The 25,243-nt window shown below is 46.4% G+C and overlaps 2 protein-coding genes across 2 annotated transcripts; both read right to left on the bottom strand.

Annotated features, from left to right (window-relative positions):
* Window positions 1-343: 343 nt before the first annotated feature.
* LOC123497868 (uncharacterized) lies at window positions 344-3,056 on the bottom strand. Its single transcript, XM_073510648.1, has 8 exons — window positions 2,892-3,056; window positions 2,654-2,809; window positions 2,536-2,571; window positions 2,323-2,412; window positions 2,177-2,241; window positions 1,686-2,106; window positions 1,171-1,447; window positions 344-1,077 (listed from the first exon to the last, which is right to left on the bottom strand). Exons 1-8 carry the CDS (start codon window positions 3,054-3,056, stop codon window positions 434-436), a joined length of 1,854 nt encoding a protein of 617 aa, XP_073366749.1. The 3' UTR covers window positions 344-433.
* A 2,255-nt stretch (window positions 3,057-5,311) lies between these two features.
* On the bottom strand, window positions 5,312-6,597 carry LOC109768621 (mannose/glucose-specific lectin). The gene is made up of 4 exons (XM_040402594.3): window positions 6,271-6,597; window positions 5,922-6,111; window positions 5,606-5,803; window positions 5,312-5,517 (listed from the first exon to the last, which is right to left on the bottom strand). The coding sequence occupies exons 1-4, from the start codon at window positions 6,549-6,551 to the stop codon at window positions 5,323-5,325; spliced, it is 864 nt and encodes a 287-aa protein (XP_040258528.2). The 5' UTR covers window positions 6,552-6,597; the 3' UTR covers window positions 5,312-5,322.
* Between the last annotated feature and the right edge of the window lie 18,646 nt (window positions 6,598-25,243).

Here is a 25,243-nt window from a genome sequence, read left to right on the forward strand (position 1 = left end):
TTGATGCTGGTGAGCCGGAGTTGAGATCTTCACCTCATTATTCGGATTACATAAACCGGAAGTATACTTGAAGTCTTGTAAGTATGCTATTATGGTTACATCAAAGATATAATTGAGGGTCAGTCTTTGGTGACTTTTGTTCATATTCCGGGTTATATATATAAGGTCTATGATTCTCAGTGCGGTAAGCCGCCTAGAGACTTGTGATTTATTTTCTACGCGGGATGGTTAAATACAGCTATTCGAGCTTAAGGAAAATAACTGATCACTTATAACCCGGAGGAATAAGAAGAAGCGGCTTCAATGGAGTTAAGCATTCAACATGTGCACGATGGCACGACAAAATTAAGTGTTTGTCCTACTCTATTACAAGACTCCCCGAGTCCAAAAGGTGAGGCATTGTTTTAAGGTGTAACCATGAGTCGCCTAAAAGTCAAGGTGCTTGTTGAGTTGAAGCTTCCGGCTCATCCCTCTCCGCTCCTCCGGCTGATTCCATGACCTGGAAGGTTGATGATTTCCAGTCAATGCCGCTCAAAGCTTCAAATCGAGCCTCGTCATCAATTAACCCGGCCGGGTCAACTTCTGGGGCGAAGGTATGCTTACGAGTCGGAGGGATCAAGCTGATGGCTTCATAACGTGGAGTGGGGATCCTCTGATTTTCCGCGTCGTAGCCCGGCTGATACTTGGTAAGGTCGGTGTCATTCCAAATCTGGGTGGCCACCGGGCGTACGCTCTTCACACAAGCGGCGAAATCTTTCTGATCGAAGGGGGTCCCGTCTTCCTTCAGGCTGGGGTATCCAAGCGCGATCTCCGTCGGCTCTAGCTCCGGGAGGAAAGCCTTGGCCCGGCTCAGAGCAGCTATGGCTCCGGCTCTTGCAGAGGCCCGTCGTAGCTCTTGGAAGCACTGAGGAAGAATGGCAAGCCGCCGAAGTACGTCCGTCAGGTGAGTCGGAACCTCATTGGACAGGGCCACAACGGACAAAGCACACTGTGACCCGATGTAGAGTTGCTCCACCAAGGTGTACACGGCTTTCAATTTGGTCAGAACATTCTGATTGAGGTTGGAGCTTCTGGGACCTGTTTAACACAGTCAGGGGAGCTGAATGATAATGGTGGGACTTATAAGACATAAAAAATGTAGGCTGGTTAAAGGCTTGCAGAATGACTTACCGAAGATTGCGGCGACCATCTGTGACACATGGCGCTTTAAGCCGGAGAGTTCGGCGGTTCTCTCCATCAGAGCAGCCTCCGCCTGTTCGGCCCGGCTGACCAAAGCAGCTTTCTCCTCGGCCCAAGTCTTCCTTTCGGTTTCAAACTTCTTCTTCAGCTTCTCTTGTGCAGCAACACTGAACTCAAATTTGGCGTTGGCCTTCCGGGTCTCAGTTTCCTGAGTCTTCAGGCGGTTCTTCAGCTCAGAGATTTCAGCTTTGAATTTTTTGCAGGTAGCCTGTACAAATTCCGGGTTACAGTTTGAGTAATTATTATGAAACATTAAAGTCCCAAGTACTTTGCAAGCAAAGACACTTGGCACTTGGGGGCTAATGCATGTTGAAAGATTCTATTTACAAATTGCCGGTTCATGAAAGTAAGCCGGAAGATTAAGTCTACAACATATTCTATCATTAGTGGTAGACTTGGGGGCTAGCATGGTGAGGATGACTATGGAGTAAGCAAGAGAGTGGTACCTCAGATTTTTGCTGTATCTGCTTTACCATGTCAATCTCTAAGTCCCGGTTGTTGTGCACTTGACCAATGTAACCAGAAACAATGTCTCCAATGCTCAAGTTAGCATAGTCAGTGATCTCCAGTCTGGCCCTGCGGCGCTCTAGCAGTTCTTCTTTGGCAGAGCATTTGGCCAGCACAGTGGGTCTCCCCGGCTCGACAAACTCTGTCCGGGTGATTACGACGTCCGGGTCATCGGCCGGCTGAGCTGGGCTGGGGATCTCCGGGTTAGCAGAAGTCTCTATGACTGGCTCGTCAGTGGGAGTGGTGGCTTCAGGAGCAGAGGCAAATGGCGGCTCTTGAGCTGAAGCCTCCGGTTCAGTCAGGACCGGCTCTTCGACTGGTTTATTCTTCTTCGCCCTCTTGCTGAGCTTTGCTTGAGCACTGAAAGGACAAAAGGTTAGTACAAAAGCATGAGTAAAGATAAAGCACAACATAAGATGATCATCATTACCCGGGAGCGGTCTTGAAAGCCGGCAGGTTAGATTGCATAGAGTCACCAGAGGAAGGTGAATTTTCCTGATAATTTGAATCAGACGAATTGAGCGGTTGACGAGTGACGCCCGCTAAAGGATGAAAAGGGTATAAGTTGGAGATAACCTCGGTCCGGTGTTTCCTTGACGCTTCAGGTAAGCCGGAGGAGAGGTCTGTATCCTTGTTGGCCCGGGTTTGTCTCCGGCTCTCATGAATCTGTTGCTTCAAAAGAAATTGAGGATCTTGATAAGCTAAAGGATGTGAAAATCTTACTTTCCGGGTTACTCTTCGGACATTCAGCCTTGGCAAGGGCTCCGAGTCGGAGGAAAGTATAGTTACCTCTTCAATCACCGGGTTACTCACTCCGGTATCATCCTGCGGATAATCAAGTCAATAAGGTGGTTAAAAAACAGACGGAAAGCATAAAAAAAGAAGAGCCTAAAGAATCAAGGGTTACCTCTGACTCGGAGCTATCATCCAATTGAAGCAGCTCTGAGGCGGTAGGCTTGGTTCCCTTTTTGCGGGGAGCGGCTCTCCTGGCGGCTTTCTTAGCCTTTCTGGCTTTTTTAGCCGCCTCATGGTCATACTTGACCTTCCAGAACTTATCATTAGCCTGAAAAATACAACAAATACTTCTTAAGGTTCAGATGAAAACCATCCAAAGGGAAAGTAAGGTGCTCAGGTCAGTGGCTTACCGCTGGAGCCGGGTTAGCTTTGTAGAAGGGGTTTAAGCCTGTCCTCCCACAGTCGGCTAAGCTCTCATTCAAGAGAGACTTGGTCATGTCGTTCACGACGTCCTCAGGAAGATCGTTGGGGCTGTGCCGCAGAGGGTCATCCTTCCGGCCCGTGTAATCACACATTAAGCCGAGGCGGCGGCTCAAGGGGATCACCCGCCAAGAGCTCCAGACCCGGACCAGATCAATGCCGTTGAGGCCATTTCCCAGGAGAGCCTTAATCTTATTGATGGTGGGAATCAGAGGTTGATGCTCAGCTTGAGATAGTTTGTCTAGCAGGGGGTGGTTTGGCTCCAGACGCAGGGCACGAAAGCCGGGCAGAGGGCTCTCGTCAGCCGGAGAAGTATCCTGGCAGTAGAACCATGTCTGGTTCCAGTCCTTTGGATGGCTTGGCGGCTCAGCATAAGGAAAGAGGCAATCTCTCCGTCGTTGAATGGAATTCCACAGGGTTCCAAGCTCGGCCCGTTGGCGCACTCGTTCTGGCGGTTCAGATAAAATAGCTCCCTAAAGAGCAGGAGGCTGGGCTCTTCTCCAAGATATACTTCGCAGAATACTTGAAAGTTACAAATATTTGACACGGAATTGGGTCCTATGTCTTGCGGCCGCAGATCAAAGAAGTTCAGAACATCCCTAAAGAATTTTGAGCCGGGAGGTGCGAAGCCCCGGCTCATGTGATTAGCAAATATCACAACTTCTCCTTCTCTTGGTTGAGGCCTTTCCTCCGACGGGTCAGGGGCACGATAAGACATGACCTCCTTTTTGGGCAGGTAACCCGTCTTCACGAAATCAGCTAAAGTGTCATCAGTAACATTGGATCTCATCCAGTTGCACGTGATGGGTGCCTTGGGAGCCTTGGGTGGCATTGTGAAAGATGAAAGCCTACGACAAAAGGAAATGTCCGGTTCAGTTATAAGCCGGAGGAAGTTTACACCTCAATGTTCAAGATGGCGGCTTATGAAGGGGCCTAATGACATATGTCTAATTGCGTCGGGTTATCTAAGCCGCTGAGGGCATCGTGAGTAATTCAAGTTGTCTAAAGCTTTATCATAAATGAGCCGGAAAGATTAAAGCGTGTGGCCTCTTTTAAGCCGGAGATATGAGCCGCCATAGCTAAACAGATGCAATTTTTGACTAAGTGTGGCACAAACAAGTTTCACGGATCGCAGTAATTATTTTGGATCAAACGATCGGCTAAAAGGGAAAAAATTCTAGACCTAGAAAGCTGATACAGAAAAGTTCATGAGCTCTAAGGGGATCTCTTTGCAAGTAAAGGGGGCGTGCTACTATTGAAAATGGATGCGCAACAACTACCGCAGGAGCTCCGCACTACTTTTGGATCAAACTGGACTGTAGTGGAAGAACTACAAAGAACTCGAGAAGAACAGCGAAGAACAGAGGAAGAATAGCAGAACCCTAAATGCGGATCTACGGTGGAGAGGTGCAGGGACTTACCGACGCTGAGGAGTCGCGGAGGTCGCCGCCGTTTCTCTGGACCAGGTCAGGGTGATGCAGCGGCCAAGGTTGTGGAAGACAAGGGACGCGGCGGCGGAGTTCGAGCTCTCAGGTGTCAGAGGAGGAAGACGATGGAGGAGTGAATGAAGGTTCATGGGCCGGGCTTATTTATAAGGTGCGGCTAATAAGTGGGCGCGAGAAACGAGGAGGCCACGGCGTGATTATCTCGCCACAGAAGCGCCTCGATTCTCGGGATGGCCATTAAAGATAAGATCCGTTGGGGTATAACGTAATAAAGAAATGTACTTAATGGAAGATGACGTCATGGCGGGTTACCAGGAATCCAGAAGATGACGTCACGGCGGGTTATAACCTTTGCACAGATATAAGCCGGAAGATTTTCTCTCAAAGGGATTGAAGATTGACATGAACCGGTTCAAATCAATCTGGGGCCTAATGTTGAGGATATAACCATTAGAGTCACCCGCCCGGGAGGAGCCGGGTTACGTCAAGATGGTCATCACGCGAAGCCCAGTACCAAGCTTGAAAACGGCGGGCCAATAATGGGCTTAAGACCCGGAGATGGCTTAAGGCCCGTAGTGATAAACCGTCATTATGGCAAGACTTGTAGCGTAAGGCAAGAATAGTTAGGAGTTCGAGCCAGATACTGTTATGAGCCGGTCGGGACTCTGAGAGCCGCTGGGCGTCAACCTCTCTATATAAAGGGACGACCCGACGACGGTTCAGGGACAGGCAAGATCAAATCGATAACCAGGCAGGGCGGTTTAGCTCCTGGTTGTCGAAACCCTAAGCAATACAACCTCAACTGGACGTAGGCTTTTACCTTCACCGTAAGGGGCCGAACCAGTATAACCCTCGTGTTCCTTGTCCCGTTTAACCCCTTTAAGCTTCATAGCTGCGATGGCTCCACGACTAAGTCCTAGCATGAGGACATCTGACGTGACAATTCCACGACAGGTATGGTGAAAGTGGTTCCCTTTGCTTGTCCGAAAGGCCCGTATGTCTTCACGTTGGTGACAAATTTTAGTGATGTTATTATGTTGTGGTTGTCTCTGCCATAAAGGCCGAATGTTCCAGAAACTTCCTTCACAAACTCAGAAGTGCCGAGTACGAACTGCATTGTGAAAGAATAAATAAGTGTTTGTTGCTTACATATGAAACTGAGAAAATCACATAAAATTTCATTAAAAGAGTCCACTGACCGTATTTTGTTTTCCTCCAGAACCTCCCCAGGGTCCAACAGTGCGCTTCGGACCAGCTTGGTCGACATAAGAAAATTTGATTGAATCAATGATAGTGCCCCTGCTAACTGTGATGCTCTCTAGACGTCTTGGTGCCTTGACGATGTCTTTATCCGAGCCTCCATTTCCACCCCATGGTCCAACCTTTGTGGGAAGGCTCTACAATATGATAACACAATTATGTGATGTTTTCTTGAATAAAAGGGATGCAGACACAAACTAATGAAGATTTAGGTGAAGACAAAAGGTAGTTGTACATGTTGGTTATTCATCTCACCTGTGAACCTTTCAGCATGGGACAAAATCCATGGACAGTGAGTTCTATGATGTTACCGTCGCTCCTTTGTTCATGGAACTTTTTGTAGATGACACCAGTCGCCATAGCGAACTGTCCTGTCCCACCAACAATAGCCCACTCACCTTCTTCAACGGATATCCCCATCACTTGAAGCGTTGATCCCTTAAACCTATATCACGTTCAGATGTGGTTGTTAACTGTATCATGCACTACAATATACAGTATTACCTAATGACATGATCATCTGTACGTAGTTTAAGTAATCAACATGAAGATATATTTCTTCACAAAGATATATAACCCTGTATGAATGCATATGTGTACGTACCTTTCAACCTCGAAAGTTATGCTGAAAGTATTCTGCCAGTTACCGGCATAGATATGTAGGCCCTGTGCACGTGCAACAATGGTGGCGCCGGTGCTAGGGCCATCACATATCGGCCAGTTGTTAACGACGGTCGCACCCAAACCGGTAGTAACATTTGAGTCTATTATGCCTGACTGATTCTGGTTTGAACCAAGGGGAGTGTGGAAAAGGTACAGGCTGCGGAAGTTGAGCTCATTGCTCTCCACGAACGCGGCACGGGGAGTTATCTGGAAATTGGCCATGGTTACTAATGAGTTGGGTGGGACTCTGGTTCAAGGGATGTTGTAGGCTTATGAGATACTAGTAGATTGTTGTGTGTGAGAACTAGAAGGTTGGGAGTCGTATTTATAGATCGCTAGCTAGGGCCAATGCCAATGGGAGCATGTCTAGCATTAGATGGAGTGAGACATCCCACGATGTTTTGTGCATGTCAGGATCAGCCATGTGCACCTCGAAGACGCTGACTCGGCCTTGTGCGTCACGAGCACTTTTCTCACCGGCAACAGAATCACTCGATCTCAGCTTTGGTGGCAGTAAGAAATAAAGGCACGTACGGGTAACGCTGCATGCTTTCTTGACTAAGGACGTACACCTCGTGCATCACGAGCTCATGTGCTCTGTGCACACAATCAGGATAAGATTTTTCCTGCAAGCAATCATTAGTATACAACGATCCTTAGGTCCCTTTTTGCAGTTGAGGTGTTGTCTTCGGTGGTGGTTAGAGTGTTGCTGTTGTGAGTTTTCATCACCGTGACGGGGTCTCTTTTTATTTCTCTCTTGTTTATTTTTTTCTTGGTTGTGTGCATCCTTGATATCTTTGGACATCTTGTTGGTGCAGAGGCCGGGTGTAATTGGTATCTTCGCGATATTAATATATTCGCTTTGTCGAAGAAAAAAAGTAATTTGGTACTTCCTCCATCCGGAAATACTTGTCGAAGAAATGGATCCGAAAATACTTATTGAAGAAATGGATCAAAATGGCTGTATCCATTTCTCGCAAGTATTTCCGGACGAAGGGAGTATATATGATTCAGTTTTAATATGAAAATAAATTTCCTTCTGAATGGGAACTTGTGGAATCCTATGGGATGGACCACGAAATTAAGGGCTGAAGTTGATTACTACATGTTCAAGAGAGATAGGGCCATGCATCGTGCCTATTTTCAAACTTCAGAGCCCAAGTGTCTTGTAAATTTTCGATTCTAAAATATATTGTTTTTTTAAAAAAATTCAGATGATCATTGAGGACTATTTCTCAATATTAACCTTAATAATTGTAAAACTCACTATCGCTTGGTAAATTTGACATTCATAATTCAGCCCGTTTGCGCGTTTTAGCATGGCATAATTAGGACAACGTTTGCTAATCGAGACTCGTGCATCACGAGAACCTGTCTAACCGACAAGAGAATCACTGGATCTCAGATCTGGTGGCAGTAAGAAATAAAGGCACATACGGGTAACGCTGCAAGCGGTGTTGACTGAGGACGTGCACCTTGTGCATCACGAGCCCTCTCCGCTCAGTGCTCACAATCAGTATAAGATTCTTTTCAGGGAGGGAATCATTACCGTACAAATGTTGTTGCCACTAACAAGGAAAACATACAGTTGCGCTTGTCCTACTTTTGTAAGTTGTGGAAATCCGATGGGATGAACCATGAAATGAAGGGCTCAAGATGATTACTATTACAGGTTCAAGAGAGATAGGGTCGTGCATCACGCCTTCCCTTGTTTTCCAGTAGAATATAAAGTGTGAAGTATATATGGTGTGCCTATGTGGAAAACAACAAAACAAAAATGTATTCTGATAATTATCGATATGTGTATGTGGCATCCTATGTAAGATATTGATCATGAGAGTATTATGGTTTAGCAAAATAATAGCCCCCTTATGAGTTCAAGTACATGTATGAACATTTCAATTAACAAATATAACTATTTGCAATATATGAGAAAGCATTTGCACTCAGCCTACTGATAGTCCAGCTCGGCTCTTATATCGAGAGGTGTCCATTTAATATTTTGCCCACAATGCGCATACATGTTTTCCCATCAAATTCATGTAAAAAGTAGGAAAAAAAACTATGTTCTAAATATTTTAAATTAAATTATTTTCTTTTTTCATGTAAGTACAAAACATATGCAACAGAATAGTGTAAATTCATACTCCGTTCGAAAATATAGTAACCGTGCGCCCCGCGATGGCACCCGGCTTATGTATAAACCATGCGGCAGATGAGGCACTTGGCTTATGTATAAACTGTCCAATGCACAGGCACCCACGGCTTATGTATAAACCCTGCAACAGACGGTAGCACTCGGCTTATACAGGCGGTGACACGTGTCCCTTAACACCCGGCTGTCGTCATGTTACTTTATTAAACCGAGAGCCTCATGGAAACACTTGTTTATACATAAGCCGGGATTTATTATATGGCTCTCGGCTTATACCGTATAAGCCGGTCCACTATAAACCATGCCCTATAAGTCAGGGGTTTTCCTGACGTGTTGACTGAGGACGTGCACCTTGTGCATCACGAGCCCTCTCCGCTCAGTGCTCACAGTCAGTACAAGATTGTTTTCAGGGAGGGAATCATTATTGTACAAATGTTGTTGCCGCTAACACAAGGAAAACATGCTGTTAGGTTTGTCGTACTTTTGTAAGTTGTGGAAATCCGATTGGATGAACCATGAAATGAAGGGCTGAAGGTGATTACTATTACAGGTTCAAGAGAGATAGGGTCGTCCATCACGCCTTCCCATGTTTTCTAGTACTCCCTCTGTAAAGAAATAGTGGTTTGAACGCTCTTATATTTCTTTACGAAGGGAGTTATATATGGTGTGCCTATGTCAGAAAACAACAAAACAAAAATGTATTCTGATAATGATCGATATGTGTGTGTGGCATCCTATGTAAGATACTCATCATGAGAGTATTATGGTTTAGCAAAATAATAGCCCTCATATGAATTAAAGTACATGTCTGAAAATTTCAATTAACAAATATAACTATTTGCAATATATGAGAAAACATTTGCACAACTTCATATTCAGCCTGCCGATAGTCTAGCTTGCCTCTTGTATCGAGAGGTATTCATTTAATATTTTGTCCAAAATGCGCATACATATTTTTCCCATCAAATTCATGTAAAAAAACTATGTTCTAAGTATTTTAAATTAAATTATTTTTATTTTTTCATGTAAATACAAAACATATGCAAAAGAATAGTGTAAATTCATACTCCCTCCATTCGAAAATATAAGATGTTTTGGATATTTTAATATGGACTACATAGGGACTAATACAAGTGAACAAACACAATAAACACGTCTAAATACATCCAACTCATGCTTATGCTTCATTGAGAGGCTCTCCCACAATGCTCTAGAGCTCGCGGTCATGGCGGATGTGGTGCACGGAGAAGGATGGGAAGAGAAGGATGTTGTGCGGTGCGCATCGTGTCGGGCATGGCCTCGTTTAAATAGAAGATGATGGCCAGGCCAAGCAGCGAGCTATGCCAATGCGGGCACCAGAGAGGGTTTCGCGCTGGCGCGCCTGTGTAATGCTGGCAAGCGGACGGACATCACATTTGAATGCGGGAGATAATCATGCCGTGTCGTGCCGTCTAGTCACGTCTCTTCGACATTGACAGACGTGGAGACTGGGATGTGGCGCGGGCGACGCTCTCGGCTGGCGCACCGCTTCAATATTGGTTGCAATGAGAGTCCACGTCTGCTCTGGGCCAGCATGAATGTGGCACGAAGAGACGAGGTGCGTTTGCGCGGGAGAGAGCGCGGGAGATGTTTTTGGGTTGGTCGGGGTGTTCTATATGGACGTGGTTGTTGTATGAATGCTCGCAAAGCCCCTGGTTTGCATCTAATTTGCAGGACAACGAACAACCGCACTGGTCCGCAGACAGATGGGGTGCCGCGTTGGATCATAAAGTGCGTCCGGACCACTCGGTCCGGACGGTTATAGGCGTTTTTTGTGTGTGCAGGATTTGAGGGTCCACCTTGGAGATGCCCTTACTATACAATGGTCCTGACATGCATCTTGTCAATAGTAATTTGGTATATATGATTCAGTCCGAAAATGAAATTTCCATCTAAATGGGAGCACCCAGCACCCGAAAATGCGTACAAAAAAATAAAAATAAATAAAATCCTGAGAGAGCGCCCAGCATGCAATATGTGGCGATGGTTAAGAGTACGCCACAGCCCATGAAAAGTGGCCCTTGCGGGAGCCCGCAACAAGTACTGCTTACATGCATCATGTTCATCGGTCTTAGCAATGAATATTCTCAAAAATAAAACATACAGGTGGCTGGCCCATGAAGCCATTCGTGTGCCTCTCTATCTAAGGCGGGGTGATTATTTTGTACATGGTTTCCAACCGGTTATATATATTTAATAGAATAACTATTGCACAAATACAAAAAATATTGCAAAATAATGTATTAAAAATTGTAAACCCAAAAATAAAAAAATCATTAATCTTAACAGAAATATTCACAACTCTAAAATGTTCATAATTTTTTTTAAATGCAGATGAGTTAAAAAAACTGAAGAAGTAAAAAAAGATTCTTTTTACTAAAAAGGCAAAAAAAACATAGAAGAAAAATAAAAAAACATCAGAGAAAATAGAATAGAAGAAAAAAACCTAAGAAATCGCCGGAACTGCTCCCATACGAAAACTAACAGCACACTACTATCTTCGTCATAGTTTATTAGTCCCCCTCCTATTTTGGGTCAAACTTTGATATTTGATTTATAACTAGCAAAGCGTAAGTTGTATACCACAAAAATAAGACATGGGGAATTTTCTTTCAAATATGAATCCAACAATATTAGTTTTGTGACATACAACTTATTTGCTGGTCAAATATATGGTCATAATTTGACGCAAAAAAATAAAGAAGACCATTAAACTAGGACGGAGGTAGTACATGACAATACAAAGTGGCCCAACATAGTGATGAGAATAAACTGAAAGAAAAGTGGAATTCCTTTTGGCTCCCGGGCTTATCTACTCCCAACACCTGAGACGACCAATTTGAAGGAAATATGCCCTAGAGGCAATAATGAAGTTGTTATTTGTGTTACCTTATATCAAGATAAATGTTTATTATTCATGCTAGAATTGTATTAAACAAAAACTTAGTACATGTGTAAATACATAGACAATACATAGTGTCCCTAGTATGCCTCTACTTGACTAGCTTGTTAATCAAAGATGGTTATGTTTCCTAACCATTGACATGTTGTCGTGGAATTGTCACGTCAGATGTCCTAGTGAAAGGACTTAGTCGTGGAGCCATCGCAACTAGGAAGCTTAAAGGGGTTAATCGGGACAAAGGACATGGGGTTAATACTGGTTCGACCCCTTATGGTGAAGGTAAAAGCCTACGATCCAGTTTTGAGTGGGATTGCTTATGTCTCGATAACCAGGGAGCGAAATCGCTTGACCTAGCTCTCGATCTGATCTTACTTGCCCTGAACCGCCGCCGGGTCGTCCCTTTATATACAGAGGTCGATGCCCAGCGGCTCTCAAAGTCCCTGCCGGCTCATAAACAGTGTCCGGCTCGGTCTCTAACTATTCTTGCCTTACAATACAAGTCATGTACATATGGCAGTTTATCTCTATGGGCCTTAAGTCGCCTCTGGGCTTTGGGCCCTTAACTGAACCGCCATCTTCAAGCTTGGTCTTGGGCTTCAAAGATACTCATAGGTATAACCCGGCCCCTCCTGGGCGGGTCATACCTAATAGTTATATCCCCAACATTAGGCCCCAGATTGATTTGAACTGGTTCATGTCAATCTTCAATACTTAAGAAAAAATCTTCTGCTCTTTGCTTATGAAATTTTTGTAACCCGCCGTGACGTCATCCTTTGGATCTGTAGTAACCCGCCATGACGTCACCTGCCAAAAATGCACGTTTTGTCCAACATACCTCAACGGATCTTTATCTTAATGACCATCCCGAAAATCGAGGCGTCTTTGTAATTGGATAACTATGTTTTCGGCCTCCCCGTTTTTCGCGCCCACTTAGCAGTCTTTCCTTATAAATAGACCGGACTAGGTCTCTTCTCATTCTCCCCTTTCCTCATCTTCTTCCTCTCGCAACCCACTGCCGCTCGAGCTCCGCCGCTGCCGCAGCGCACCTCGTCTCCGTTGACCTTGGACGACTTCTATCGAGGCAGGCGCGACTACCAGGACTGGAGGTGTCCCCTGTCTGGTGTCGGCTCTGCGTAACGAGCGTTTGCCCAAGGATTTCAAAGGGCCCAGAAAGGTACCTAATTATACGGCCGACTTACAGCCCGGGGCGTGGATTGAAAGCTACGAGATGGCTATGGAGTTACTGGAGATCAGTGACGCTGCGATGGCCAAGTACTTCACCATGATGTTGGATGGGACCGCCCGCACTTGGTTGAAAGGGCTGCCGCCTAATTCCATCGGTTCATGGGCAGAGTTAAAAGCCTAGTTCATTCGGAATTTCAAAGATACATGCAAGCAGCCCATGTCAATTGTGGATTTGACTAATTGCAAGCAGGAGGAGGGTGAGTCCACGACCTATTGGGTGCGCCGGGTCAAGGCCATAATACATTCGTCTGATAAGATGGATACCGGCTCTGCAGTCTTAATGTTGGAGAAAAATTGCCCTTTTTTGCCTCTGAAGATGAAGCTGGGGCGGCTCAAACGCGATTGTAATGACATGGCTCAGCTGATGGCGGCTCTGGTCAAGTACGCCGACTCTGATAGTACCAAGGATCCCGAGTCTGATGATGAAAAGACAAGGAAGGGAAAAAAGAATGGCAACGGCAAGGGCCTTCAGCATAACCCGGCAAATCAAGGAGGTAATAATAAACGTAAGGCTGATGGTAGCTTGGAGTTTGTGGCTAACACCAATGCGCAGGGCAACAATCAATGATGTAAGGGGAGGCCACCCCCTCGGTCCGGCGAGTCAAGCCCCATGCTTGAACAATTGCTGAATGAGCCCTGTCCGAGACACGGCACCCCACAGAAACTGGCCACTCACCTATGGAAGGACTGCACGATCATGAAGGCTTTCAAGAATTGCAATATGTTCGACGGTAATCATGGGCCGGGCGGCGGCTCGGGTGGCGGCGGCTTTCATGGCCCGGGCGGCGGTTCAAATTCCAATCTTCAAAACTCTCACGGCAATCAAGGTGGTTATAATCAGCAATCTGGCCAGGGAGGTCAGCAGCAGCAGCAACAGGGTGGATACCAGAGTCATCCAAAGCAGCTGAATAGTGGACAATACCACGTGTTTACCACCAGTTTGTGCAAACGGGACCAGAAGCTTCATAAGAGGGCTGTGAACACTGTTGAGCTGGCAGTTCCTCGTTATTTGAGATGGTCTGAGCAGCCTATTATATGGAGTAGGAAAGATCACACTCCCTGGGTTGACAATCCGGGTCACTTGGCCTTGGTGGTGGCACCTCAGGTTGGAGGATATAAATTCACTAAAGTGCTCATGGATGGAGGCAGTAGCATCAACATCCTCTATTATGAGACTTTTCGTCGCATGGGTTTGACTGATAAAAATCTCAAGACTTCCAACACTATTTTTCATGGAGTGGTCCCTGGCAAGTCGGCATACCCAGTGGGTAAGATTGAGCTGGAGGTCGCCTTCGGAGATGAGAATGATTCTAGGGCGGAGAATTTAACCTTTGAGGTGGTCAAAATCAGGAGCCCGTATCACGCCCTGTTTGGATGGCCGGCTTATGCCAAGTTCATGGCACGGCCGTGTTATGTTTATTTGCAGCTCAAGATGTCGGGTCATAAGGGTACCATCACAATGCATGGGAGCCGGAAGATAGCCTTGGAATGTGAGAAAGGCGATGCTGCTTACGCTGAATCTGTTTGTGCAACAGAGGAGTTGAAGTTCTACAAGGACAATGTTGACCCGGTGGACATGACGTCTTTCAAGAAGCCAACCACGAAGCATGAGCCGGTAATGAAGTTTAAGTCGGCTGACGATACCAAGCTTGTCGATTTTGTTCCAGGCGACTCATCTAAGCAGTTCAGTATCAGTGCCAATCTGGATCCCAAATAGGAAAACACGCTCATCGAGTTCATCCGTGAGAACCGGGACATCTTTGCATGGAAACCTTCTGACATGCCGGGTGTACCGAGAGAACTCGCTGAGCACACTCTTAATATTGATCCAAAATTTAAGACGGTCAAGCAGTTTCTTCGGTGATTCAATGAAGAGAGGCGTAAGGCCATTGGTGAGGAAGTGGCCCGGCTCTTGGCGGCCGGGTTCATTATTGAAGTTTTTCATCCCGAGTGGTTGGCTAACCCGGTGCTGGTGCTTAAGAAGAATGGCACTTGGCGTATGTGTGTGGACTACACAGACTTAAACAAGGCTTGTCCGGCTGATCCCTTTGCTCTCGCTTGTATTGATCAAATCATTGATGCTACGGCGGGTTGTGAGCGTTTGAGCTTTTTGGATGCTTATTCTGGTTATCATCAGATCAAGATGGCAGTTAAGGACCAGGAGAAGACGGCTTTTATTACTCCATTTGGAGCCTTCTGCTATGTGTCTATGCCTTTTGGGCTTAAGAGTGCCCAGGCGACTTATCAGCGATGTGTGCAGAACTGTCTTCACAATCAGATTGGGCGCAATGTTCATGCTTATGTGGACGACATTGTGGTGAAGTCCAGAGAGAAGGAGACCTTGATAGAGGATCTGACGGAGACCTTTGATAATCTCCGGGTCTACAAGATGATGCTTAACCCGGCTAAATGCGTTTTTGGTGTACCTGCAGGCAAGCTTTTGGGTTTTCCGGTTTCTAACAGAGGCATTGAAGCTAACCCGGAGAATATCAAGGCAATCACCTCTTTGGCTAAGCCGGCATGTATCAATGATGTTCAGCGCCTGGCGGGTCGAATTGCTGCTTTAAGCCGGTTCATAAGCCAGTTAGGTGAGAAGGCCATACCGCTGTATCAGATGATGAAGAAGACAGACGATTTCGTCTTGAGCGATGCTGCCAACGCTGCCTTTGAAGATTTGAAGAGACAACTAGCTGAGCCTCCGGTTCTTGCTGCTCCCATTGATAAGGAAACCTTATTGTTATATGTGGCTGCTAATACACGTGCTGTCAGCGTGGCCATCGTGGTGGAGCGCAAGGAGGCTGGCAAGGAATACCCGGTTCAGTGGCCGGTTTACTATATCAGTGAGGTACTTATTGAGTCCAAACAATGGTATCCACATTGGCAGAAGCTCGTTTATGGGGTGTTCATGGCAAGCCGGAAGCTTAAGCAATATTTCCTGGGCCACCCTATTACTGTGGTTAGTTCTGCTCCTTTAGGAGATATCATTCAAAACAGAGAAGCCACAAGACGAGTCACCAAGTGGGCATTGAACATGGGCCTCATGGTTTAAAGTATGTGCCACGCACTGCTATCAAATCTCAAGCATTGGTGGATTTCATCAATGATTGGACAGAGCTGCAGATGCCTGAAGAGAAGCCGGATAATACATATTGGACTATTCACTTTGATGGGTCCAGGCAATTGGAGGGCTCGGGGGCTGGAGTCGTGTTAGCTTCCCCTCGAGGTGACAAATTTTGTTATGTGCTACGGTTGATGTTTCCCTATACTAACAATGCAGCTGAGTATGAGGCCTTACTCCATGGTCTTCGGATGGCTAAGGAGACGAGCTTAAGCTGGGTAAGGTGCTTTGGCGACTCAGATTTGGTGGCTCAAAAGTATCAGGCAAGTGGGATTCCAAGGATCCTTTCATGGCGGCTTATCGCCGTGAAGTTGATGCCATTGCTGGACATTTCAAGGGTTACCAAGTGGAGCACATTGATCGCAGAAAGAATGAGGCAGCTGATGCCTTGAGCCGGCTGGGCTCCCAACGTAAGCCGGTGCCGCCTAATACTTTCTTGGATATTCTGCATTACCCTTCTGTCAAGTTACCTACAGAGGAAGACTTGGTTGTTCCTGACCCAGAAGCACAATTGGTGGCGGCTCTTCACGTCATCCCAGATTGGACAGTGCCATACTTGGCTTACATGACCCGGGCGAGTTGCCTGAGGATGAAACCTTGGCCAGACAGATAACCCGGCGGTCTAAGTCAATGACAATTGCCAATGGCGAGTTGCATCATCGCAGTGTCACTGGGGCATTTCAGCGTTGTGTTTCTCCTGAGGAAGGTCAAGAAATTCTTCGTGAGATTCATGAAGGGGACTGTGGCCATCATGCCGGGTCAAAGTCCCTTGTAGCCAAGGCTTTCCGTCATGGATTTTATTGGCTGACGGCTCATGCTGATGCGGAGGATCTGGTCAGTAAATGTGACGGTTGTTAGAAGTTCTCAAGACGTGCTCACGTGCCGGCTCAAGAGTTGAGGATGATTCCAATTACTTGGCCGTTTGCGGTCTGGGGGCTTGACATGGTTGGGCCTTTCAAAAGGTCCAAAGATAAAAAGACCCACCTCTTGGTGGCGGTTGACAAATTTACAAAATGGGTTGAGGCAGAGCCAGTTAGTAAGTGTGATGCAGGCACGGCGGTGCAATTCATGAAAAAGATGATTTTTCGCTTTGGCTTTCCACACGGCATTATAACTGACAATGGTACAAATCTATCTAAAGGTGCCATGGAAGAATTTTGTCAAAGTGAGCATATTCGGCTTGATGTTTCGTCAGTAGCTCACCCCCAATCCAATGGTCAAGCTGAGAGAGCCAATCAGGAAATCTTGAAAGGCATCAAGCCCCGGCTTTTGGTCCCCTTGCAACGGACGCCGGGTTGTTGGGTTGAGGAGTTACCCTCTGTGATATGGAGCATCAATACTACTCCTAACAGGTCTACGGGTTATACGCCTTTCTTCATGGTTTACGGAGCCGAGGTGGTTCTCCCTAGTGACATCCGTCATGACTCGCCCCGCGTGGCGGCTTATGTTGAGGCGGACAATGAACAAGCGCGTCAAGATGCACTTGACTTGTTAGATGAAAAGCGTGACTTGGCAGCAGCTCACTCGGCGATTTACCAACAGGACCTGCGCCGCTATCACAGCCGCCGGGTTAAGTCCAGAACCTTTCAGGAAGGTGATTTGGTGCTCCGGCTCATCCAGGATCAAACTGATGCACACAAGTTATCCCCACCTTGGGAAGGGCCCTTTGTGGTCAGCAAGACCTTGAACAATGGGTCATACTACCTTATCGATGTTCGAGAGCACAAAGACTCACGTAAGTCGGAGGAGGAGACCCGCTGGCCTTGGAATATCGCTCATCTTCGGCCTTACTACACTTGAGCCACCGGCTCTCATGGATTACATATTTTGACGATGTATATATTATGATAAATAATAAAGCAGGACCTCTGTCCTTTTTCATCCTCAAAGGTAATATGTCATTGTCATTGTCATTTTAAATGATCACTTGGGGGCTGATCGTATTCGAATTAGCTTGACCCGCTTGATCGGGCTTATGATCGTATTCGAATCTAGCCATTAAAACTTATGATCATTAGGGGGCTTCCTGTTCAAACATAGGTCGTATTCGAACCAAAGAGAACATAGCTGTCGGTACCCTCTTGATTGGCACACTGCCGAGCTCATTAGGGGGCTTCTTGATCGTATTCGAATCATAGCTCAACCCCTTTTGGGAACCGACTTTGATCATATTTGAATCAGAGTCGTTAAAAACCTCTCAAGGTCATTAGGGGGCTTCCTATTCAAACATAGGTCGTATTCGAACCAAAGAGAACATAGCTGTCGGTACCCTCTTGATCGGCGCAACGCCAAAGCCACTGGGGGCTACATGATCGTATTCGAATCCTAGCTTAATCCCTTTGGAACGGTTTACTGATCGTATTCGAATCAGAAGCCTCGATTATTTCTTCTTACTTGGTTTAAGTTTTCTTTGAAAGCAGCCTTTATTTGAATTGGGACTTTTTTGAGGTTTAAAATGCAAGTGCGGTTAACTTTAACCCGGTTTGATCTTGGCTGATAAGTCGCCAATATATGAGAATCATCATACCTTTGGAAGTGTTGGCTTTCAAAATTTGGGTTATCACCCTTACTGTTCAGATCATATAAACCGGCAGTACAAATCAAAAGGTCACGGGTATGATATTATAATTGTGTTTTCGAATTATATGTCACCACAAGATTATCTGTGATTCTTTTTCATCTTAATGGTTATATGTCAAAGATATTATAACCCGCCTTGCGATAAGCCGCCAAGGGATCCTGTGATCTATTTCTGTGTGCAGGACAGTTAAAAGACTTGGTCAAGCATAAGGAGAACAGATGATAAGTATAACACGGGTAAACATAAGATGGCGGCTTAATAGTATTGAGCACCAAAATGTGCACGACGGCACGGCAAAAGCAAAGTTATTTCTACTCTATTACATGACTCCCCGAGTCCGAATGGTTAAACATTGTTTTTTCAGCACATCACAGGTATGAGCCGCATGGCGGGTTAATTCTCGGGTTGAACTGAAGCGTCCGGGTTAGCCCTCTCCGCTTCTTCACCCTGTTCCCTTTCCTAGAAGGTTGATGATGACCAGTCAATGCCATTCAAAGCTTCAAATTCAGCTTCATCATCAACTAGTCCGGCCGGGTTAACTTCAGGGGTGAAGGTATGCTTACGGAGTGGGGGGATCAGGCTGGTCACATTGTAATGAGGCGTTGGAATTCTCCGGTTCTCCGCGTCATAGCCCGGCTAGTACTTGGAGAGATCTGCTTCATCAGCTATAAGGGTGGCCACCGGGCGTATCTCCTTAACACAAGCGGCGAAATCTTCCTGTTCAAAGGGAGTGCTATCCTCCTTAAAGCTTGGATAACCAGTGGCGAGGTCGGCCGGGTCTAACTCCGGTAGCCAAGCTTTGGCCCGACTTAAGGCAGCCACAGCTCCGGCTCTTGCAGCTGACTGCCTTAGTTCATTGAACCGTTGCGGTAGCACAGAAAGCTTCCTTAGTACATCTGCCAGGAGGGTAGGCACTTCATTTGACAAAGCCACTATGGCTAAGGCACGTTGAGACCCGGTGTAGAGTTGTTCCACCAACGTGTAAACCGCCTTCTGCTTGATCAACATATCTTGGTTCAGATTTGAACTCCTGGGGCCTGCATAAATAATGTCAGGTGAGTTAATTACAATTTATATGATCAATAGAAAGATTCAAGTATTTAACACTTGTAGGGCGACTTACCAAAGATTGCTAAGACCATCTGAGAGACATGGCGTTTTAAGCCGGATAATTCACCAGTTGCCTCTTCAAGAGCCGCCTCCGCCTTCTCAGCTCGATTGATCAAAGCAATTCTTTCATCAGCCCAGGCCTTTTTCTCCATTTCAAAGTCTTTCTTTAGTTTTTCTTGTTCAGAAACGCTGAATTTAAACTTAGAGTCAGCTCTTTGGGTTTCCGTCTCTTGGGCCTCAAGGCGGTTCTTTAAAACAGACACTTCTGACTCAAGTTGACTAGTGGTGGCCTGTACAAATACCGGGTCAAAATCAGGACTAGCATGATGCAATATGAAGTCCCAAGCCTTTTGCAAGCAACAACACTTGGCACTTGGGGGCTAATGTCTACTGAAGAATTTTACTTAAAATGGCGGTTCATGACAGTAAGTCCCAAGCATTTTGCAAGCAACAGTACTTGGCACTTGGGGGCTAATGCATATTGTTGTTCAAGCTTTTCAAGTACTTTATTCTATACAACCATATGAAGGACCGGCTCAACCATGCTGGTTAAGCCGCCCCTTAGGGACTACGGAGTAAGCCGGATTTCTTATATATGTTATCCAAATATGTTACTAATGTCACTAAGTTTGTTTCTAAGTCTACAGCGTATTCATCATAAGCAATAGACTTGGGGGCTGGCACACTAAGGATAAATGAGTACAGAGAAAGGATTGTACCTCAAACTTCTGATGCATCTGCTTCACCATGTCAATTTCGATATCACGGCTGCTGTGCACTTGGCTCATATAGCCAGAAAAGACTTCTCCAATACTCATGTGAGCATAGTCAGTGACATCAAGCTTAACCCGGCGGCGTTCCAGAAGCTCCTCCTTGGCGGAACACTTAGCCAGCACGGTTGGCCTCCCCGGCTCAGCAAAGCCAGTCTTGGTGATCTCGACATCAGTGTCTTGAGGATCATCCGTCCTGACCGGGCTAGGAACTTCCGGGTTTTCCGAGCCATTGGCGGCTCGCTCGGCAGGCGGGTCAGCAGTTGGCGTTGGCATGTCATGCGCTGGTTCAGGTGGCGGCTCATGAGTGGAGGTTTCAGGCGCGGTCGTTCCAAGTTCTGACTCTTTTGAGATCGGCTCTTAGGCCGACTTGTTCTTCTTCACCCTTTTGCTGGGCTTTGCTTTTCCGCTGCATAAGATCAAAAGGTCAGTGCAAATACAACGAATTGAGATGAACACAGGATAAGCAGGTTATCATTACCCTGGAGCGGTCTTGAAAGCCGGCAGATTAGACTGCATTGAGTTGCCGGAGGAAGGGGAAGTTTCCTGATAATTTGAGTTGGAAGAATTGAGAGGTTGACGAGTGAGACCCGCCAATGGATAAAAGAGATTTGAATCAGAGGTGACCTTGTTCCGGTGCTTCCTTGGTGTATTGTGTAAGCCGGAGGAGAGTTCCGCATCCTTACTGGTCCAGTTCTGCCTCCGGCTCTCATGAATCTGTCGCTTCAAAAGAAATTGAGGTCGTGATGAGCTAAAGGATGTGAAAATCTTACTTTTCGGGTTACTCTTCGGATTTTCTGTCTTGGCAAAGGCTCGGAGTCGGAGGAAATGATAGTTACCTCTTCATCCTTGCCATGACTTGTTCCTGTGTCCTCCTACTGATAATCAGCGTCAATAAGATGGTTAAAAAGAAGCCAAGAGAGTCAAGGGCTACCTCCGACTCAGAAGAATCTTCTAGCCGAAGCAAGTTAGAGGCGGTGGCCTTCTTGCCCTTCTTCTTTGCGGCCTCTTTCCTGGCGGCTCTCTTGGCCTTCCTGGCCCTTTTTGCAGCTTCATGGTCATATTTAACCTTCCAGAATTTATCACCCGCCTGTGGAAATCAGCAAAGTATGAGTACAGATAAAACATCAAGGAAAGAAAGTAATTATTTCATATGGGCGGCTTACCGCTGGAGCCAGGTTAGCTTCGCAGAAAGGGCTTAAGCCCACCTTACCACAATCTGCTAGGCTCTCATTCAAAAGTGACTTTGTCATATCGTTGATGACATCTTCAAGCAAGTCATCAGGGCTATGCCGCAGAGGGTCATCCTTTTTTCCTGTGTAGGTGCACATCAAGCCGGGGCGGTGGCTCAATGGAATGACCCACCAGGCGAGCCAAACCCGGACTAAATGGATGCCAGTTAACCCATTCCCCAGAAGAGCTTTGATTTTAGCTAAGGTGGGGGCGAGTGTTTTGCGTTCGGCGGCTGTAATCTTCTCAGGAAGCTGATGGTTGGACCCAAGACGTAGAGCACGAAAACCAGGAAGAGGGTTTTCATCAGCCGAAGAAGTGTCTTGGCAATAAAACCATGTCTGGTTCCAGTCTTTGGGATGACTCGGCAGATTGGCATAAGGAAAAATTACGTCTCTCCGACGTTGGATCGAGACACCACCAAGTTCCAAGCTCTGACCGTTGGCACATTCATTCTGGCGGTTCAAGTAAAGTAGCTCTCTGAAGAGTAATATGTTGGGTTCTTCTCCAAGATATACTTCACTGAACACTTGGAAATTGCAAATGTTAGACACGGAATTGGGTCCGATGTCTTGAGGACGGAGGTCAAAGAAGTGTAAGACATCCCTGAAGAATTTTGAGCCGGGTGGTGAGAAACCCCGGTTCATGTGATCCATGAAAACAATAACCTCCCCCGCTTTGGGCTGAGGAATTTCTTCCTCCGGGTTAGGATCACGATAGGACATGATTTCCTTCTTCGGCAGATAACCGGTCTTCACAAAGTCGTCAAGTGTGCTGTCTGTGACGATGGATTTGACCCAGTTGCATGAAGTGGGTGCTTTCGGTGCCATTGTGATGAAAGCCTAAGCAAAATTGGAAATTTCCGGTTCAAATTTAAGCCGGAGAAAACATTACAGTGCATATTCAAGATGGCGGCTTATAAAAGGGGCCTAATGATGCAGCGGCTAAGGTCGGCGGAGAAGAGGTGCACTGCGGCGGCGGCGGAGCTCGAGCGGCAGTGGGGTGCGAGAGGAAGAAGATGAGGAAAGGGGAGAATGATAAGAGACCTAGTCGGGTCTATTTATAAGGAAAGACTGCTAAGTGGGCGGGAATCACAGGGAGGCCGAAAACATAGTTATCCAATTACAAAGACGCCTCGATTTTCGGGATGGTCATTAAGATAAAGATCCGTTGAGGTATGTTGGACAAAACATGCATTTTTGGCAGGTGAGGTCATGGCGGGTTACTACAGATCCAAAGGATGGCGGCACGGCGGGTTACAAAAATTTCATAAGCAAAGAGCAGAAGATTTTTTCTGAAGTATTGAAGATTGACATGAACCAGTTCAAATCAATCTGGGGCCTAATGTTGGGGATAAAACTATTAGGTATGACCCGCCCAGGAGGGGCCGGGTTATACCTATGAGTATCTTTGAAGCCCAAGACCAAGCTTGAAGATGGCGGTTCAGTTAAGGGCCCAAAGCCCAGAGGCAACTTAAGGCCCGTAGAGATAAACCGCCATATGTACATGACTTGTATTGTAAGGCAAGAATAGTTAGAGACCGAGCCGGACACTGTTTATGAGCCAGCCGGGACTCTGAGAGCCGCTGGGCGTCGACCTCTGTATATAAAGGGACGACCCGGCGGCGGTTCAGGGCAAGTAAGATCAGATCGTGAGCTAGGTCAAGCGATTTCGCTCCCTGGTTATCGAGACATAAGCAATCCCACTCAAAACTGGATCGTAGGCTTTTAGCTTCACCGTAAGGGGCCGAACCAGTATGAACCCCGTATCCTTTGTCCCGATTAACCCCTTTAAGCTTCCTAATTGCGATGGCTCCACGACTAAATCCTTTCACTAGGACATCTGAAGTGACAATTCCACGACACATGTGTTGTCATTTGATGAACGTGATCACATCATTAGGAGAATGATGTGATGGATAAGACCCATTCGTTAGCTTAGCATTATGATCGTTACAGTTTCTTTGCTACCGCTTTCTTCATGACTTATACATGTTCCTCAGACTATGAGATTATGCAACTCCTGAATACCGGAGGAACACCTCGTGTGCTATCAAACACCACAACGTAACTAGGTGATTATAAAGTTGATCTACAGGTGTCTCTGAAGGTGTTTGTTGGGTGATTATGATTTGTCACTCCGTGTATCGGAGAGGTATCTCTGGGCCCTCTCGGTAATGCTCATCACTATAAGCCTTGCAAGCAATGTGACTAATGAGTTAGTTAGGGGATGAAGCATTACGGAACAAGTAAAGAGACTTGCGGGTAACGAGATTGAACTAGGTATGATGATACCGATGATCGAATCTCGGGCAAGTAACATACCGATGACAAAGGGAACAACGTATGTTGTTGTGCGGTTTGACCGATAAAGATCTTCGTAGAATATGTAGGAGCCAATATGAGCATCCAGGTTCCGCTATTGGTTATTGATCAGAGATGTGTCTCGATCATGTCTACATAGTTCTCGAACCCGTTGGGTCTGCACGCTTAACGTTCGATGACAATTTGTATTATGAGTTACGTGATTTTGATGACCGAAGTTTGTTCAAAGTCCTGGATGAGATCACGGACATGACGAGGAGTCCCGAAATGGTCGAGACATAAAGATTGATATATTGGAAGGTTATGTTCGGACACCGGAAAGGTTTTGGATTGGTTCAGACATTTTTCGGAGTACCGGGAGGTTACCGGAACCCCCCGGGGGATTAATGGGCCTTCATGGGCCTTAGTGGAAGAGATGAGGCAACGGCCAGGTGGAGGCGCCCCCCCTAGCCCAAATTGAATTGTACTATAGGGGAGGGGGCGCGGCCCCCCTTTCCTCTTTCTCCTCCACCTCTTTCCTTCTCTCCCCCTCTTGGAAAAGGAAGGGGAGTCCAACTAGGATTGGGCTCCCCCTATAGGTGCTCCCTCCTAGGCCGCCGGCCTCCTTCCCCCCTCCTTTATATACAGGGGCAGAGGGGCACCCCAAAGCACAACAGTTATTCTCTTAGCCGTGTGCGGTGCCCCCATCCACAGTTTAACACATCGGTCATATCGTCGTAGTGCTTAGGCGAAGCCCTGCACAGGTAACATCATCATCACCGTCGCCACGCCGTCGTGCTGACGGAACTCTCCTTCGTCCTCAACTGGATCAAGAGATCGAGGGACGTCATCATGCTGAACGTGTGCTGAACGTGTGCTGAACACGGAGGTGCCGTACGTTCGGTACTTGGATCATTTGGATCGTGAAGACGTTCGACTACATCAACTGCATTACTAAATGCTTCCGCTTTCTGTCTACGAGGGTACATGGACGCACTCTCCTGTCTAGTTGCTATGCATCTCCTAGATAGATCTTGTGTGATCGTAGGAAAATTTTGAATTACTATGTTCCCCAACAGTAGCATCCGAGCCAGGTCTATGCGTAGATGTATTATGCATGAGTAGAACACAAAGAGTTGTGGGCGATAATAGTCATACTGCTTACCACCAACGTCTTACTTTGATTTGGCGGTATTGTTGGATGAAGCGTCCCGGACCGACATTACATGATCGCGTTCATGAGACTGGTTCTACCGACGTGCTTTGCACATAGGTGGCTGGCGGGTGTCTGTTTCTCCAACTTTAGCTGAATCGAGTTTGACTACGGCCGGTCCTTATTGAAGGTTAAAACGACACACTTGACGAAAAATCATTGTGGTTTTGATGCGTAGGTAAGAACGGTTCTTGCTAGAAGCCCGTAGAAGCCACGTAAAACTTGCAACAACAAAGTAGAGGACGTCT

The sequence above is a fragment of the Aegilops tauschii genome, chromosome 3 (genome assembly GCF_002575655.3).
Source record: "Aegilops tauschii subsp. strangulata cultivar AL8/78 chromosome 3, Aet v6.0, whole genome shotgun sequence".
NCBI classification, from domain to species: domain Eukaryota; kingdom Viridiplantae; phylum Streptophyta; class Magnoliopsida; order Poales; family Poaceae; genus Aegilops; species Aegilops tauschii.

What these genes read in the sequence shown, in the direction of transcription:
- LOC109768621 (XM_040402594.3), bottom strand. Translation starts at nt 6,551, where the DNA reads ATGGCCAATTTCCAGATAACTCCCCGTGCCGCGTTCGTGGAGAGCAAT. An exon ending in ATAACTTTCGAGGTTGAAAG is followed by an intron (nt 6,112 to 6,270) that starts GTACGTACACAT and finishes AACGTGATATAG; the next exon opens with GTTTAAGGGATCAACGCTTC. An exon ending in CCATGCTGAAAGGTTCACAG is followed by an intron (nt 5,804 to 5,921) that starts GTGAGATGAATA and finishes ATCATATTGTAG; the next exon opens with AGCCTTCCCACAAAGGTTGG.
- LOC123497868 (XM_073510648.1), bottom strand. Translation starts at nt 3,056, where the DNA reads ATGTGTGATTACACGGGCCGGAAGGATGACCCTCTGCGGCACAGCCCC. An exon ending in CAAGGAAACACCGGACCGAG is followed by an intron (nt 2,242 to 2,322) that starts GTTATCTCCAAC and finishes TCAAATTATCAG; the next exon opens with GAAAATTCACCTTCCTCTGG. An exon ending in GCTTTCAAGACCGCTCCCGG is followed by an intron (nt 2,107 to 2,176) that starts GTAATGATGATC and finishes TTGTCCTTTCAG; the next exon opens with TGCTCAAGCAAAGCTCAGCA.